The 16,973-nt window shown below is 42.9% G+C and overlaps 1 protein-coding gene across 3 annotated transcripts in view; it reads left to right on the top strand.

Annotated features, from left to right (window-relative positions):
- TMEM245 (transmembrane protein 245) overlaps positions 1-12,902 on the top strand; it is a 71,215-nt gene extending 58,313 nt beyond the window's left edge. For 2 of the 3 annotated variants that reach the window (XM_085891198.1, XM_085891197.1), the window contains 4 exons: positions 945-1,045; positions 7,254-7,428; positions 11,289-11,462; positions 11,677-12,902. In XM_085891198.1, coding sequence (XP_085747324.1) covers positions 945-1,045; positions 7,254-7,428; positions 11,289-11,462; positions 11,677-11,725 — 499 coding nt within the window. In that variant the 3' untranslated portion in view covers positions 11,726-12,902. The remainder of the gene's footprint in view (positions 1-944; positions 1,046-7,253; positions 7,429-11,288; positions 11,463-11,676) is intronic. The other variant, XR_015060754.1, reaches the window with a different exon arrangement.
- The last annotated feature ends 4,071 nt before the right edge of the window (positions 12,903-16,973 follow it).

Below are 16,973 nucleotides of genomic sequence, written 5' to 3'. Positions count from 1 at the left end.
ATTTTGAGGAAGATGATGATGCAAGAGGGAGGGGAATGTGGAATGTGAGGGAGATGCTATCGTAACAGAATCGGAGATATGTGAACATGACTTGCTGCAGAATAAATGGACTTGTGCCTTACAATCAATCACATTGCTTAGCATCTGTTGAGTGACATAACAGAAATATTCTTTTTTTTTGAGAAATTGTATGTATGTCTTACTTGGAACCTCCTTATCATTCCTGATCTGTCAATATATTGAATCGCGGTTTTAACCACGTTTGCCCTTTGCGCGCTGCATTGTTTATGGCCACACGGTTCCCTGTTGCTTAATTTCTTTTTTTCATAGGGCTGTGAAATTCAAGTGGTATTTGCAAAAAAACCACAACTTTGGTGACAAGTTAGACGAATAACCAAAATTAAAACAAACAAAAAAATTGTTTCAATTAATATCTCGTTGCAAATCTGTGACCGCAGCACCAAAGGGTTAAAAAAAAAAACTCTTTCGATTCCCACCAACCTGTTTTTTTGTCGCCTTCAAGTTGCCATGTATGCTAATGCTCCGATGAGACGATGATGTGATGAGTTTTGTGTCATGTCTTTATTTCTCTGCCTTGTGGGACGTCTCGAAACACAGAGCGTATGTGCTGTACATTTCTCGTGTAAAGCGTATTTTTGGACTTCGCGTTGCAACTTCCAAAGCATTTCAACACCAGTCATTGACATGCAAAAAATAATGCTCTCAATGTTCGGTTTTTACCGAAAGATGTGAGCTTGTAATTCTAAAATGCTTCATTCCACTGACCACCGCACATTCCTTATCCTCACTCTTCATTGTATTCCTGTAACACGGTGAATTCAATACGTGGTCCTGAGGAGTATTTTTTTTTTTAAATTCTCCATACTTTTTGTGTGAAGACGTTTTTTTGTGATTATGACATGATTGCTGTTTTTTGTACCTAGGGGTGTGTTTGATGCCTCGTTTAAAATGGCCGCATTTTATGGCATCTACACATGGCTCACACACACGGCCTTCGGCATCAATGTTGTCTTCATTCCGGCAGGTGAGAGTTTACCTCCTCTTGCCTCAATTATTGTTCCACCTACGTATTCCTCCTGCACTGTGCCTCTGCACCCATGTCTTATGCACACTTTCCACCCTGAGTGCAAATCTTAACTCTCGACATGAATAAGGACAGGTTTATTGTGACAGTGACATGCGGAAGCAGAAAACTCAGAGGGGAGATGTTTTTGTCATATGTGCATCATCTAGTTGCCGATTCCATAACTTATAAAGGGATGACATGGATAAAATACCAATCTCCCCCCCCCCTCACCTCCCACAACCCCCTCACTCCCATCTAGGATACAATACCCTCACCCTCCTCCCCCCTCCTCCCTCACCACAGCACCACCATGTCCACGAGTGAATTGCTTGTAGATAGGACAGCAAGCTCAGCACCCACATAGCGAAAATTAATGTACTGTTTTCTTTGTAATGATCCCAATTTTGATGAAGATTAAATTTTATTATCCCTTACTTTGCAGTTCTCTCTGTCTGCTACTGATGTTTTCTGCCCTTTCAAGAGTGTTTTGCTACCCCTGTTTATTTATTTGCTCTTTTATAAGCCTTGCCAAAGTAAAAATTTCTGTTGGTTGGACAGCAAGATCAACATTATCATATCAGAGGGGTCCTGCTAATGCTGGCTCTCTGAGCTCTCTGAGGTCTAACACCTCCGCGAACAGCCAAAACATTGTTTAATTTACGATACTACATTCAGACTTTAAATGGTCACCAAAATGAAGCCAAAACTGGCTTTCATTTTGTTCACACACATGGAAGGCAAAAGGTGGGTAGATGTTTCTTAGAATTAAAATGGGTTTGTTACCTCCGCCACCGAAGGTGAAGCAGGTTATGTTTTCAACCCTTTCTGTCTGTTTGTTTGTTTGTTTGTTTGTCTGTGTACCAAATATCTCAAAAAGTTGTTGACGGATCCGGATGAAATTTTGTGGACAAGTTCGGTGTGTGACAAGGCCAAACTGATTACATTTTGGTGAAGATCCGGATCCGGATCTGGATGCAAGGATTATTTAATTTTTAAGGTGATTCTTCACCATTGAGAGATGGGGCCAAAACACGATATAGTACTACTGTATAGCATGATATTTCAAAAATGTAATGGGCCCGATATGTTCTCATGGATTAGGTATTACGTGGCGGAGGTACGCGCTCCACCGAGTACCCTTCTAGTTTACAATGTATTTGGTAAAAAGTATAGACAGGACACTATGAATAAACTAGGACGGCACTCAGTGGAGCATATATTCTTCCTCGCATGCTCATTCGGAACAAAAATACTGTTGCGGCCACGGGTACCGAGACACCAGCTTGTCGCTCAGGCGATGAATCCACGGTTGTCCTCGGAAGAGCCGGACCTGGGGCCACCGCTCACATTTAACGTTGTGGTACGGTGGGTTGTTTTAGAACGCTACCCAGTTAACCACGAGTTCCAGTGTCCACCGTCTAATTATGCCGGTTAACTCGAAGTCACGTGGCTACCTGAGCGGGGAGCGCACCCTCGGCAAAACACCAATCTTCTCTTGATTAGATCTTAATTAGGGCGGCCGAGCGTTTTAACCGCTGGTGCGTGCTGGATATTTTTGGTCAAATCTGTGGTAATTACCTCCCAGTCTCTCTAGGGTCGGACAATGTGAGACCAATGGAAGTAAAAGACAAACACGGACAGGTTGGAAGTCAACAAATGATTTATTCATAATAAAATAAATAAATAAAAAGAACTTTTTATTTCTTGAGGTAAATAAGTGAATAAATTCTAAAGCAATCAAAATGAATAGTTAATCAGGCAAAATCAATCAAAATTACAGGAAAAAGACAGAGAGCAGGTGCTTATCGGGGGTCGACTTACTTACAACTAAACACAGACAAGGGCACCCAGCAGATCATTCGCGGGGGGTCAGGGGGGGAGAAGAGTCGTCTCTCTCAACAGAGAGAAGTCGTCCGCGAAGTGAAAACGTTCTGAAATGTGTGTGTGCGTGTCTTGTCCGTCGCCAGCACCCAGCCTTGCCGTGCACCCTCTCGTGAACAGCCTTAAACGCCAGTCGACGTCTGGGGGGGGGGGCACTGAGATCGTCTGTCGCGGGTTTAGACCCTGGTGCTGCGACACGGGCAGCTCCTCACACTTCACAAAACTGGTGACGTCCAGTGACCCACACGGTCTGTTGGTGACTGACCCGCGCCTCGCTCGTTGTCGGCGCTACTCACATCCACACACGCATCACACGCTAGCTTGCTCAAACACTGGGAAGGACGAATTATCTCGTTGTTGGTGCTGGTCAGACAACCACACGCTCACTCGCTTGCGTGCTCGCACCCTCTCTGGCTCGCTTGCCCGCTTCTTCTCTCACGTGCTTGCCCTCTTCATGTTCACTTCGCTTGAATCCTCGCGCGCTTCCTCTCTCGCTTTCTTTTTCCTTCAACGCACCTCCAATTCTTTTTATATATGCGGCCCATCTCGGCGGGCGCAGAGTCCCCCCAAGCTCACCCCGCCCCACTTGCGCACCATTACCATGACAACCCGTGCGCTCAGAAAAGGGCAGGCCTCAGCGCTCGCGAAATAAATATGTGCATAAACGTTGCTGAAGAAAAAAAAAAGGCGGGCGTCAGCGCTCACGAAAGAAATATGTGCATAAACGTGTCTGTCGTAAAGAAAAAAAGGTTCTCATAAGAGAGGGGATCTATGCTTTACCCTTCTCAACGCACCACATTTAAAATCCCATTAGACATGGGGATGGGGCTAATCTGAACATGCATTTAAGGAAATAACTGTCTCAGGACCTGGATGTGTGGATGCATTCATCAGACCGGATTCTGAAATCCGTAACAATACTATTGTTAACTGAACACTCCACTATTATGGCACACTGCTATTATGGCCCATACACCGAGTCTCATCCATGTACCATATTATGTGACATATCTTGCAATATGTCACATATCTTCAAACTATCCACTCTGTTGCGTTATTGATTATAATTGATTGATTACTATGATATTTAGTGACCATTTTGTGCACATTAAGGCCAAATTGTGTCAATGAAGGTGAATATGAAAACTTTTTACCTCCGCTACCGAAGGTGAAGGAGGTTATGTTTTCATCCCTTTCTGTTTATTAGTCTGTGTGCAGGATATCTCAAAAAGTTTTGAACAGGTTCGGTGTGTGACAAGGAGAAATTGATTAGATTTTGGTGAAGATCTGGATCCAGATCCGACTACTAGAATTTTTTAAGTGATTCTTCACTATTGAGAGATAGGGCTAAACTGATGTATAGCACGATATCTCAAAAAAAAATTCGGATGAAACTTGGTGGACAGGTTGAGTGTGCGACCACGACAAATTGATTCGATTTTGGTGAAGATCTGGATTTGAGAATTATTTAATTTTCAAAATGATTCTTCACCATTGAGAGATAGGGCCAAAAACGATATATAGCGTGATGTTTCAAAAATGTATTCGGCCTGATATGCTCTCGTTCAAGCATTGAGTGGCGGAGGTATGCGCTCTACCGAGTTCCCTTATAGTTCATACCATATCCACCATGGCGAGTTGATCATATGAATGAAGTTTCGCATCAATCTGTAAAGCAGTTCCGGAGAAGGTTTTTATGGGTTTTTTTCAATCCAATATGGCTGCCAGACCACGTCACCAATGATGTCATAAATTTAATTCTTCACTAACATCGGGTCAGAGATCAGATATATGGTGTCACATTTTTCAGATTAGGATTTTGATTCAACCAATTATGGCTGGAATACCACTTCACTGACACCCTTATCACCCTATATACTTCACTGGTGACCATGGGGAGTTGATGACATGCCAAATTCCATTCTTTTTTGTTGAGTAGTTTCGGAGATGTCCAAGTTTTTTTTTCTTTTAAGCCAATATGGCTGCCATACAATGTGACCTATGACATCAGGGTTATCATTAAATATTATTCATAGTGACTCCTATGTTTAAAGTTTTGCATCGATGGGACAAGCAGTTGCATCGAAAAAAAATAATGAAAGCAAAAATATGTACACACATACACATACACATACACAAACACACACACACACACACACACACACACACATCGACAGACAGGGGTGTTACAATAATCTTGCAACCCCTTCGGGCATCTCAGTCATGCAAAGTCCTTCCTTGGCACACATGAGCTCTCAGCAACCCCCTTCTCGTGAAACTTCCTAAATCCAGAATCACTGCTCACTTCCACTCATTTATTGGTTCACGATTCAGTAAGTGACCACTATATTCGTTATGGGTGTGTGTCTGTCTGTCTGTCCTGAGCATAGCTCCGTGGGTTTTGATCCGATCCTGATAAAAATTTGGATGGGAGGTTTGTATCATGATCTAGTTGTGTTTTCCTGAGAATGGGCATGCTGCGCCCATTATGGGTGGAGACACGCCCAAAAAACGTGTTTTTAGGGGGTAGCCGATTTTAAGTTACATCTTCTCCGAGGGGGTTTGTCAAATCTGGCAGGGGTTTCAGTATTTGGTTAGCCCAATGGCACCTGCATAGCCCCACGGAGCTCGATTTTTCATTTTCATCCCAAGGTCAAGGTCACAAGGTCACAAACTTAGAAAATGTCAAAAAAATCAATAAATTGGTCATCGAGCTCCTAGGGTTTTCAACGGTTTCGAATGAAAGTTGGTATGCAAGTAGCGCTCTTCGAGTACTACAACTTTCATCATTTACGTTTTTCCCGATTCCCGCCAGTTTGCCCGTGGCGTCCCCTCGAAGGTCAAAAAATAAAAAAGGCGAACCGTGTACATTGCTCGTGAACCATCGCCGTCTCCAGACTTGTTCCTTTTATTTTTGTCCCCCACCTGTGAAACCACCTTTCACACTCTTCATTCTCATTCTTCCCTCCAAGTCTTCAAATCAGCTGTTCACTATCATCTCAAGTCATCCCCCATCCAAAACCATTATCTTTTCTACACCCGTTAAACCACCCCCCACCCCCTTCCAGCCCTCTCATAATTTTGCTTATGTATCCATCTTGTCCACCCCTTGCATTCCCCCCTACCCCTCATCATTATCTGCATCCCTTATTTGTCCATCTCCGTGTACTTTCTCCCTCCGCCCTGCTATCGGCATTTCCCCTTTCTCCTTCTGTTCCCTTTGTTATGTTGTGTTCTGATCTGTTCTGTATCCTCGCTCTTCCATCAGGCTTGACCATGTATTAAATAACATATGGAACCTCAAGTCATCTGTTAAGAGGATAGTATTCCAATCTTGGCTCCTGAACCTCAGATGTTCTCTACATCAAGCTGGGCATGCATGTCTGACATGGCAACAAAATCGGACACACTGCTGGTCATCGTGGTCGGATGTTATGTTCATGTAACCAATTCGTGACAGTTATGGCACTGATCGGTCGCAAGCCAGGGATGTAGCGAGCTATCAAACTTTCTGCCTGGAACCGATTCCTAAGGTGCACTAATCGGATATGGTTTTCCTTCCGAAGTGATGTCACACATGGTCACCCAGAACGTGGACCATCTCTGATGTTGCCAGTTTGTTGATAACGTCTCCATAGTGACTGTATGGTGTTCCCATGAACACCAAAACTCCCAGCCACAACGTTTTGTGGCATTCCTGTCTCAAACATGCCAATAGCACATCGACGTTCATTTTTGGAAAGATGTGGCATCACGTTTACGATGCTTAGACGTCAATAAAGATGTTTTTAACAGCTGGGATGGTTCACCGAATCGTGCTGCATTGCAGTTTGCTCAGAACCATGTGTAGCACTGTCACGTTACTCGGTACACGTGCATGGCAATTTTGTGCATGCAGTGCACAGTATGCATGTGCAAATTCCGGATATTCACGGGTAAACTGGGGAACATGTCAAGGCACATGTTGGCAGACCATGATATAACTCGGGTACATGTCAATATCATTTTGTGTTAATTTTTATCGTGCATGGGAACTTTTTTCCATAAGTGTGTGTGTATGTATATATATGTATATATATATATATATATATATATATATATATATATATATATATATATATATATATATATATATATATATATTCACCATGTACCTTATAAAGCATTGTCTTGATTTCACTCAAATCTATCCACTCTGTACCTTTATAAAGAATTGTTTGGATTTCACTCAAATCAAACGAGATGATTCGTTCAAAGTGGAGTGACCTCCCCTCTTTGCCCCCAGTATTGGCCGCGTGCCTTGGGGCGGTGCCTTTCCTTGGCACGTACTGGGCAGTCATACCTGCGGTGCTTGACCTGTGGCTCGCACAAGGCCAGCGCTGGCTTTCTCTGCTGCTGTTCGTATGTCACATTCTGCCTACTTCATGTGTGGATACAGCCATCTACAGTGACATCTCTGGGTGACATATAGCTTATTCACTTGCTTACCTTTATTTTTTTGCTTTGATAATATTGGTGTCTGTTTAAAGGTAACCTGAGGGTTTCCCTACACTTTAATTGCAACATTCAACCATTTTTTGACAAACATGATGTCACAGCTGTTCCAACAAAACCTATATTGTTGCCCCCAAGTGGAAAGTTTCCAATGTTTTCATGATGTCACTCGCAATGCTGGAAAAAGGCAATTATAGCATTTTCTTTTGCACCACTCTTTTCGGAAGACCCTCTGCAAGCTTATTTATACAGTACTAAAAAATGCAAATGAAGAAAGCGGACAAATCTGTGACCAGTAATGTGCAGCAGGGTCTACACAAGATGTAAAATGAGGCTGCAAATCCCAACAGGCCTCCACAAGCTTCGAAAAGTTGAACAACGGATGAAATCAACCGAACGTTGATCGAGGTATGCTCACCGCAATTGGGAGCAAATTGAAACGCGTTTCAAGCGTTGACCCTTCGTTCCTCTTTTGTTCCAACGAAAGCTTAACACCCAAAACGTCAGCTTCTCCTTGCTTTTCATGGCAGTTAGCATATCTCAACATCCTGTTGATTTTATCCATTTGTTCTACCTGTCCACCAACAAAGATTGACACCTGCCTTTACCAGCAGAATAATTATTCGTATTAAGGAAAGTCGACTCAAGTTTGTACTTGGATGAAAGACTTTAATGAGCCAGGTGTTGACAGCTGAAGCATGCAAGCATAGCTCAATTGATCATGTTTCCACTTCTGAGCTTTCTGGCCCACAAGTGGTTGTCCTGTGTCATGGGATCAGGCATTTCTGGGGTTGTGCCAGCAGGGAGTGCTGCATCTCAGAACACACCAGCCTTCCGATGGAGATATAAATCTGGCTGTCCTGTCTGCAATTTAGGTTCTTGATGTTAATGATTCCACTGTATCTTTTAAAAAGAATAAGCAATTTGCATTGGTACCTGATTAATTTCTCTGTTTGGAGATTAATTGGGTAGTGGTGAGCTTGGGGGATAGGGTGGGGTTACATCATCACCTTGGATGGTTGCAAAAAATTGATCAAGGTACAGACACACATCATCACAGAATATTAACCCTGGTGAAGGCCATAAGGAATATTCGACTGTTGAAGTACAGACAAGCAAATCAAGATAATGTCAGATCAAGGGAGGATTGGGAAGTGGGTAGCCTGCATGAAGGACCAATGACAGCTTCCCAGAGTATGGGCCAGAAGTGGAGGTGGGATATGGTGATATTGGCCAAAAACAAGACCTGATAGTGAGAGCAGCCTCCTAGGTGATAACTTTCACCCTTGTTTGGAAGCAGACCTGTGCCCGACACCAACATTTAAATATGTCGCTCAGAATAAATCAAAAGAAACATTAGCTCATCCACTCCCCTTTGACCTCTGCCTGCCTGACAATACCCAGGTAAAAATGTTACAGTTAGAACTATGGTATATGAGAGTTGTATTCCCATGTATTCCAGGAAAGGAATGTTATTTTTGCCTGGGTGTCCACAGTCATTTATCAAAGCTGGCCTCAAAAGCCAGCCCCGGACTGGGCACCCTCCATCTTGCTTTCGTTGTTCTTTGGTAAATTCTTTGTCCATAGATCACACCAACAAGACCTTTGTTCATAGATCAATTGAGTATTCCTCTCCTCTTAAAGTTGGTACCTCTACTTCACACCTGTCTCCTGTATGTTGTGGAATCCAAAGCTCTCGATATCATTGGTATATCCCACAAAGTAGCAGAATTACAAGGCCTCCTGCTATCTCATCAGACACGTTGGTGGCCCCTCTATTTATCACCGATCTTCCAAGCCCGGTGTTGGCTTCATGGTTAAGGTGGCTGGGTTAAGATCTTGGTGTCTTGGAGTTTGAACCCTTGTCGTACCGCTAAATAACCCCAGATGGATTGACTCAGCCTGTCATCCTTCCGAGGTCGTCAGAAACGAGTACCAGCTTACTGGAAATTGGGCACTGTCTCAGTGGCACAGCTGGGCTTCCAGCAATGATGCAACCAACAGCCACAGGCTGCATCCAAAGAGGGTTGGTTAGGTAGGGTTAATCAGCATAGAAAACATTGCGGGTAGGGATGGGGAATGACGTGACACCGTGGCATACCGCTTGCTTTTGAAGCCCGAGAGGGAAGAGTGGGATTTGAACAGTCTCAGGAAGGCAATTACTTAAACGGGGGGGGGGGGGGGGGAGAAGAAAGAAGTTGAAATGTGCAGTCGGCCTGGATTTTAGAATTTTAAGGAAGAGAGGTGACTGGAGAAGCTGGGAGGGTCAGAGGGCTGATAAAAAAAAGAGAGAGCAAGACCAGACGAGAGTCAGTTAAAAGCAGAGGCCACTGACCTGTTTATGATGAGAGCAACATACCTTGTGTTTTTGCCTCATCATCGGAGATTCCAATAATTTTGAGAGCTTTAGATTCCACAGAATCTAGGAAAGACAGATGTGATGCTGGAGCACCAGCCCATAGGAGAGGGCAGTACTCCATTGAACTATGTACAAAGCCTTAGTGGCTGTAATGTAAGACTGTAATTACCCTGCGCTCGCTCCTGAAGCGATCGGTCACGTCCGTGTGCCGTACATTTGTGTGTACGTGTCTGCATTTTAAAAACTGATTTTTTTCAGCAACCGTTAGTCTGATTGACACAAAATCTTCCAAGTAGGTGTGCCGCCTCCTGTAGAATTTTCTTAGTCATAATTATGATGTCATCGGTCATGTGGTACAGGCGCCATCCTGGAAAAACCGAAAAAAAATTTGCACCTCCATATCTCTGAAACCGCTCCATGAAAAAAAATTACACGTGGCTCATTGTCAAGTACTCCCCATGGGGAATAAGATGTGTTAGTGATGATGTCATCGCTTTCTTCATTATGTCGTCATGATTCGACAAGTACAACGCTTGATTTGATAAGTAATGAAAACATTTTTCTTTGCAACCTCGTCCAATTGACATGAAATTTTGATAATAGGGGCGCCAGCTCCTAATTGAAAACTTTAAATAATTGATCAACTACCCATGGGAAATATAGTTTGATTAAAGTGACATCATCCATCACTGGTCTGGCACCATATTGGATCAAAGAAAGAAAAAAAACCTTTAAAAAAACAAAAACAGAAGAGCTAGCTTGCACCAAGTCCTTCTCAAGACTGCGCAGGGTAAGTATTCTATGAATACCATCTAGTTTTTCAAGTAATGGCTTAAAATGCCAGAGGATGCCAAGTCTGCGGCTGGATTTTGAGGTGAGCTTGACCGTGGTCATTCCAGTTCATGCTCACAGAAGCTCGAGTAAACCTTTTACAGGAGCTGACCATGGAAATAGCTTAATTAAATAATTTATTTTATTTTAATCTGGATTGGTTTCGTCCTTTATTCCATGTGACGTCATCGGACACTGGTCTGGCACCATAGAGTATGTTGATAATCAATTTGGTTACCACTGCCCAAGTTAATCGGCTGTCTTTGCGGTCGGAATTGCAGTGAGTGGGACTTTTGGGCTCACCAGGATTGTGTCACACCCTTACGCGAGGTCATCAATTGGAATTGGACCCCCACCTTGACTGTACACCACCCCCGAGTTTGGGACAATGTGTAATGCATTTGTAAAGGGATATTTGGAAATAGTTGTCAAATAGCAGTCAGAGAGTAAAATCACATTAGTTAACCGGGAGATTTTAGATTTTTTTTTTAAATTCAGATGTACCTACACTGCCTAACGAGAGCTGCACAACCCTCGAACAGTCGAGACGTCGGTATTAATTGTGCTACAACAGTGTATCTACCTTCTGTGGTTGATATGTTCAAATGATGATGACATCTTGCTGTGCGAGAGCAGGGGTGGTCATCCCTACTTGACGGGTTTGGCAGTTGCTGGTGGAGTGTACTACCATGGCCTTGAAGGCGCCATCATTGGCCCAATCCTATTGTGCAGCCTTGTCGTAGCTATGAATATCTACAGCACCATGCTCTCGAGTTCCAGCACACCGCAGTCCACACCATTGGCACGCAGGTAGGTGTCATGTGTTTCTTGTCACACTATTCATGGGATTGGTTATGGAAACCAAATTAATCGTGGGTGGAACAGATAAGATAAATGTTCATTCATGAAATTAAGGGATTGGACATGCTACTTGAAATACAAATGCAGAGAAAGAATGGAAAAGTGAGAGTTAAGTTGAGGAACTCATGTTGTGATATCTCTTGGTGTATGTTTCCCTCTCCAGTCCTATGCTTGTCAGATCACAGAGCGAATGCATTGCCGAGAAGCAATGACGTGAAGAATTTTCACTTATTTAATTATGACACCTCCTCCACTCTGCTCTAACCAAAGCTGAGAAATCTCGTCTATCCATCATTAACCCGATGCTCCTCTATTCCTTATCCAGCGCTGCACCAAACATCAACTGATGGGATATTGCTTTCTGCCACGATCGGCAGAATGGCCAGGCCATCTTTGTTTGCACAAACTCTAGACGAGGATCATTTGCACATTTCTAACAGAGATGAAGACTTCTATCTTTTTTTTTTTTTCGTTCGTTTGTCATCATTTGTTCAAAACACCCTGACCTTTGAAGACATTGCTTTTGCAATAACTACATGATTCACTAATCACATTTATCAGTTTACTGTTGATGTAACATTTCATTTATTTATTGTGTGCCTGATATTCCCATTGCTAGTATGCAAATTGCCTGTCAATCAGACAAGGTCCACTTCGGTTCAAGGCTGTCCTCCTCTTCTAAAATTTTCTCGATAGCAACCGCTGCAAAGGTACAATGGTACATATTTGTGTTCAACTGAGATGAAATAAGCGGTGGCTCCGAGATAATGCTGTTACCATGTTTACTGTTGACTTGACTTCATTGCATTATATGTCCTCTTGAGGAAACACACGTGGATGATGAAAGTTTCTGTTGCTTGAGCGAGGCCATGTCGGAGATGGATGCAGTATGAAGATTATACGAGGTATTTCATTGGCCCAACTTGAATACTCCCATGTCGCGTGAGCTGACCATTCCTACAGACACGTTCTGTCATAGAATGTTTCACTGCATGCAATCAGTGAGTCCACCAAGCTGCTGTCCTCCATTAAAGGCGTTGGTGGGGGAAAATCTAGTTTGTGCCTTTTATTTGTTTGGTGTGTGTGTGTGTTTACCCACAACACTTAATCGGGAAAAATATATATATATATACAGTACTATATACTTACAAGCAAAAGTAATCGTCTCCAGTGACGGGAAAAGCTTAAGTTAATCGATCAATTTAAATGATTTCATGGACTTTAAAAAGGTTAATTGTGTTGCACTCTTGGTTTCATTCAGAGCCAAAGTTCGGAGCCACTTAAACCGCCCGCCGTAAAATGGTGGTGCAACGTCCGGCGGCAAGAGGTTGGATTTGTCTAAAAAGAGGGCAAAATATCCTGGCTGCGAAATAAAATTTGGCAACATTATTCATGCCTGTTCTTCCATCATTTCAAAAGTGAATGTTAAGCTTTTCAAACGCAGCGCTGGAAGCGGCCGCCGTAAACGGGGAACAGACGAACGCATGAACAGACACTATGCTTGGTAATATATAATAGACTAGGCATTTTTACCTGTACCCTGGTTAGCAAACAACTTCTTCTTGATAGCCACAATTATTCCCACGTTATTGTTTGGTTTTGGGGGGGGGATTGGGTAAGTTTGTCTCAGTTATGTCATGGACCACCTGGCCAGGCTTGAGGTTAGACTAAGGTTAGGGCAGAAATTTACACTTTGGCCAGGGTGCCCGGCAATAGCTTGCCCACTCTTCGTGAAGTACACCATCAGATATTTAACGTCCACCAACTAATGCCAGCAAACGGGACTCCCAGTTTAACGTCTGTCCGAAGGACAGCACACACAATGATGAATCACCCTGCTTGTGAAACACTGAGATGACACGTTGATGCCTCGTCTGCATGTAAATCATCGAGATGACAGTTTATAGCTGGGCCGAGATTCAAACACAGGCTAGACACCGCTATCTCACATCATGCCCCATCCAAAATCATGATCTTTTCTACCCCTGTTAACCCTGCCACCACTCAAATATCTAGTTTTTCCTTCCTGAGGGTTTGCTTCTGTGTCCATCTTTTTTATCCCATGCGTTCTTCCTGTGTCCCCTCATCGATACCTGCATTATTTGTTTGTCCGTCTCCGTTATTATTATTATTATTATTATTTCTCCCTCCGCCCTGCTGTTGGTGAATTCCCCTGTTCTCCTTTTACTCTTCCTTTTGTTATGCTGTGCCCTGATTCGTTCTGTGTTCTCGCTCTTCCATGAGCCTTGACTGTATACAACCCCACTCCCACCCCCCCCCCCCACAATAAAAATCCAACCTAAAACTCTGCTTTACCGATAGCTGCCTGACACTGTGCTGTCTGCCTACCCCCTTTACATATTTACCCCACCCCAGTTCCTTCTCGTGTGTGACGTGCTCCAAGATTTCCTCTTACATCAAGTAATCTCTATTTTCATTACTCTTACCCCTCAGCACCTTACACTTGTTGAAGCTAAAATACATCTGCCAATCTTTTGCCAATCTATGCAAGTATCAATACCTTCCTGAATATGATCACCACCCCGTCTACTATCTACCTTACCTCCCAAGCTTGGTGTCATCTGAAAATTTAGAAAGCTGTCTCTTCACCCCACAATGTTTTTGTGGAAATAGCCCGAAACAATGCATAAAGCCACTCAAAGTAAGAGGCTACACAAAAGTTAAAGCAAAACAAATAGAACAAGAAAGAGCAATCAGAGTTTTCAGACCCTCACCAGGACTTGTTTTGTGTGGCAAATAAATGGAAGGTCGTTTATTGCAAATGAAAGAATTAAATGATATAGTTATGAAGGTCAAATAGTAGAAGGTGGAAAGGTCTGAAAAGGTATAAATGGGTCTCGAGGGTCGAAGGGGTCTAAAGAGTATAGCTGAAGGTTTGAATGGATTGAAAGGGTCTTAAAATGAATGAAAAGGATCGAAAGGTCAAAGGGGTCTACAGGGTATTAAAAGGTGTGATGGTAGAAAGGAGTCTCAGGGTCTTTTAGAGTATTTTGTGTCGTTGTCTTAATGGGTCTAGGGGTTGTAAAGAGTCTCGCTAGAGGGTTTTAGGGATATTAAAAGGTCTAATGTAATTCACACACATGCTCACATTCTGTGCGGACAAACAAGCGGATCCAAATGCAATTCGCTCTCTTATGGTGAGGGTAACTGGAACGGCACTTGATAGAGCGCATACCTCCGCCAGGCTGAACAGTCTACGTTTTGTATCCGACTGAAAGGTTGGATCTGGACGTGAACCAAAATCGAATCGGCTTGTTATTGTCACCTATAACCAACTCATCCACATAGTTTTGTCATAACTCGTCCACAACTTTTTGAAATATTACACGTCATTGTTGGTCCAATCTCTCAATGATGAAAATTGACTTGAAAAATAAAAAAATTCTCCTATCTGGATCCAATCTTCACCAAAATCGAATCAATTCTTCTTTGTCACAGACTCAACTTTTCCACCAAGTTGAGTCCAAATCTGTCCATAACTTAGAAATATTGTGCTCCATATTCAAGTAATAATAACATTTTGAACTAGAAGGGCACTCGGTAGAGCGTATACCTCCGCCACACAATGCCTGATCCACAAGAACATCTCGGGCCCAATACATTTTTGAAATATCATGGTATATATCGTTTTTGGCCCTGTCTCTCAACGGTAAATAATCACTTAAAAAATTAAATAATTCTTGTATCCGGATCCGGATTTGGATCTTCACCAAAATCAAATCGGTTCACCCTTGTCACACGCCCAACCTGTCTGTCAAGTTTGGTTTGAATCCGTCCATACCTTTTTGAGATATCCTCACAAACACAAGTGTAAAAACAACCTCCTTCCACCTTTGGTGGCAGGGGTAAAAATGTAAAAGGATGTCGGGATGTTTCTCCACAAAGTACGTAAACCAAGTCAGGATGGTCACAAGAAATGATCATGTAAAACCATCCCTCCATAGTGGGGCAGATAACAGCAATTTTTGAGAGGAATCATGCAAATGATGATACAAGCATCAAATTTGGCACATTTGTTCTCCAGGGGATTCTAATCAAATCTGCCTGATTGGCCATTTGAAAATCCAAATTTGGAAAAATTTGAAAAATAAAATAAAATTCAAAAAAGTCAAGATCACGAATCAATGTTGGATGCTGGCTGAGATTGGTGAATGTTTCAGAAACATCATCAAAGACGTTCCAAGTCTGCCATGCAGTTTTCTTCCCTTTACCGCGGAAGGCAGACACGACGTCACATCCAGTGACTCATGGAAGTATGGGATTCCTCCAGCTTTCTCAGGCCCTATTGCAGAAACTACCTCATGGACTGGAATCCATCGCACCTTGGCTCCTTGGCCAAATGCAATCCACATGTTCTCAAGACCTAGTTCCTGTAAGGATGGCAGGACAGATATTGCTATGACTAGTACGTACGTGTCATTAGCCTCTATGATAATGGACTTGCTACCATCCGTCGTTGCATCCCTGGCGTGTACAAATATTCGAGTGTCAGCTTCTTCATGACAACATGGAGACCCAGCATCCAGTGACTTCCTTGTGTTGCTAATGGCATCTTCTCCTTCTGTGACAATGACTGTGCTTGTCGTCTGTGCTTCACACATCTTTTCCGCAAGGAAGTGAAACAGCTCAGTCTTGTTGCTGTCATCTCGAAGAAAGCTTCTCCAGTTACTTGGGGTCCTACTGGTTCCTGTCACTCTTCTTCTGATTCCTTGCCTCGGACTTCAAACTTGACTTCTTGTACACATCAAACACTACGTCCACCCTCTCGTACCTGGCACCATAGGATTCCACCTTTGGGATGATGTCTTCTTTAGCATCGTCATCAAATATCTTTGAAATGCGTGGAAGTAGGGCATTGATAAGTGCTGAGCCATCAATGATGACTGCGTCTCCCCTTGGTTCTCTGTCTGGGATGTTCACTTGCGCTTCAAGAATTTCAGCCAGCTGTGACTTCAAAATTTTTTGAAGTTTTATTTTTTTTTCAAAATTTGGATTTTCACATTGCCAATCGGGCAGATTTGATCAGAAAGCCCTGCAGAACAGAAATGCCAAATTTGATGCTTGTATCATCATTTGCACGATTTTTCTAATATCGACTACACTAATGTGCTAAGCCAACACTAGATTATAATATTGGTAAAATGTCTGTAACATATATGGACCTATATACATGAAGATTAACTCTTGTGCTGCTCTAACAAAGGTTGTGAAAGAGTTTCACAACAAGGTGTTCACGCGAAGGAACATCCTGAAGACACATTGGACCGGACCCTGCCAGGTATTACTGGTTACCCACGTAGCTGTCAAGTGAGAAGGTAAGACAATCATGGACTCACGCATCTCACTGCAAAAGAGGATGCAGGAAGTTGTAAAGAGAAAGAAAGGAAATCTGCAAGTGGGAAGAATGTTACTGGAGGTTTATGACAGATGTAGCAGTGC

This window comes from Eptatretus burgeri, chromosome 8 (assembly GCF_056783735.1).
Source record: "Eptatretus burgeri isolate ZD-2024b chromosome 8, Ebu_testis_v1, whole genome shotgun sequence".
Taxonomy (NCBI): Eukaryota; Metazoa; Chordata; class Myxini; order Myxiniformes; family Myxinidae; genus Eptatretus; species Eptatretus burgeri.
This window is presented reverse-complemented; position numbering and strand designations above follow the sequence as displayed.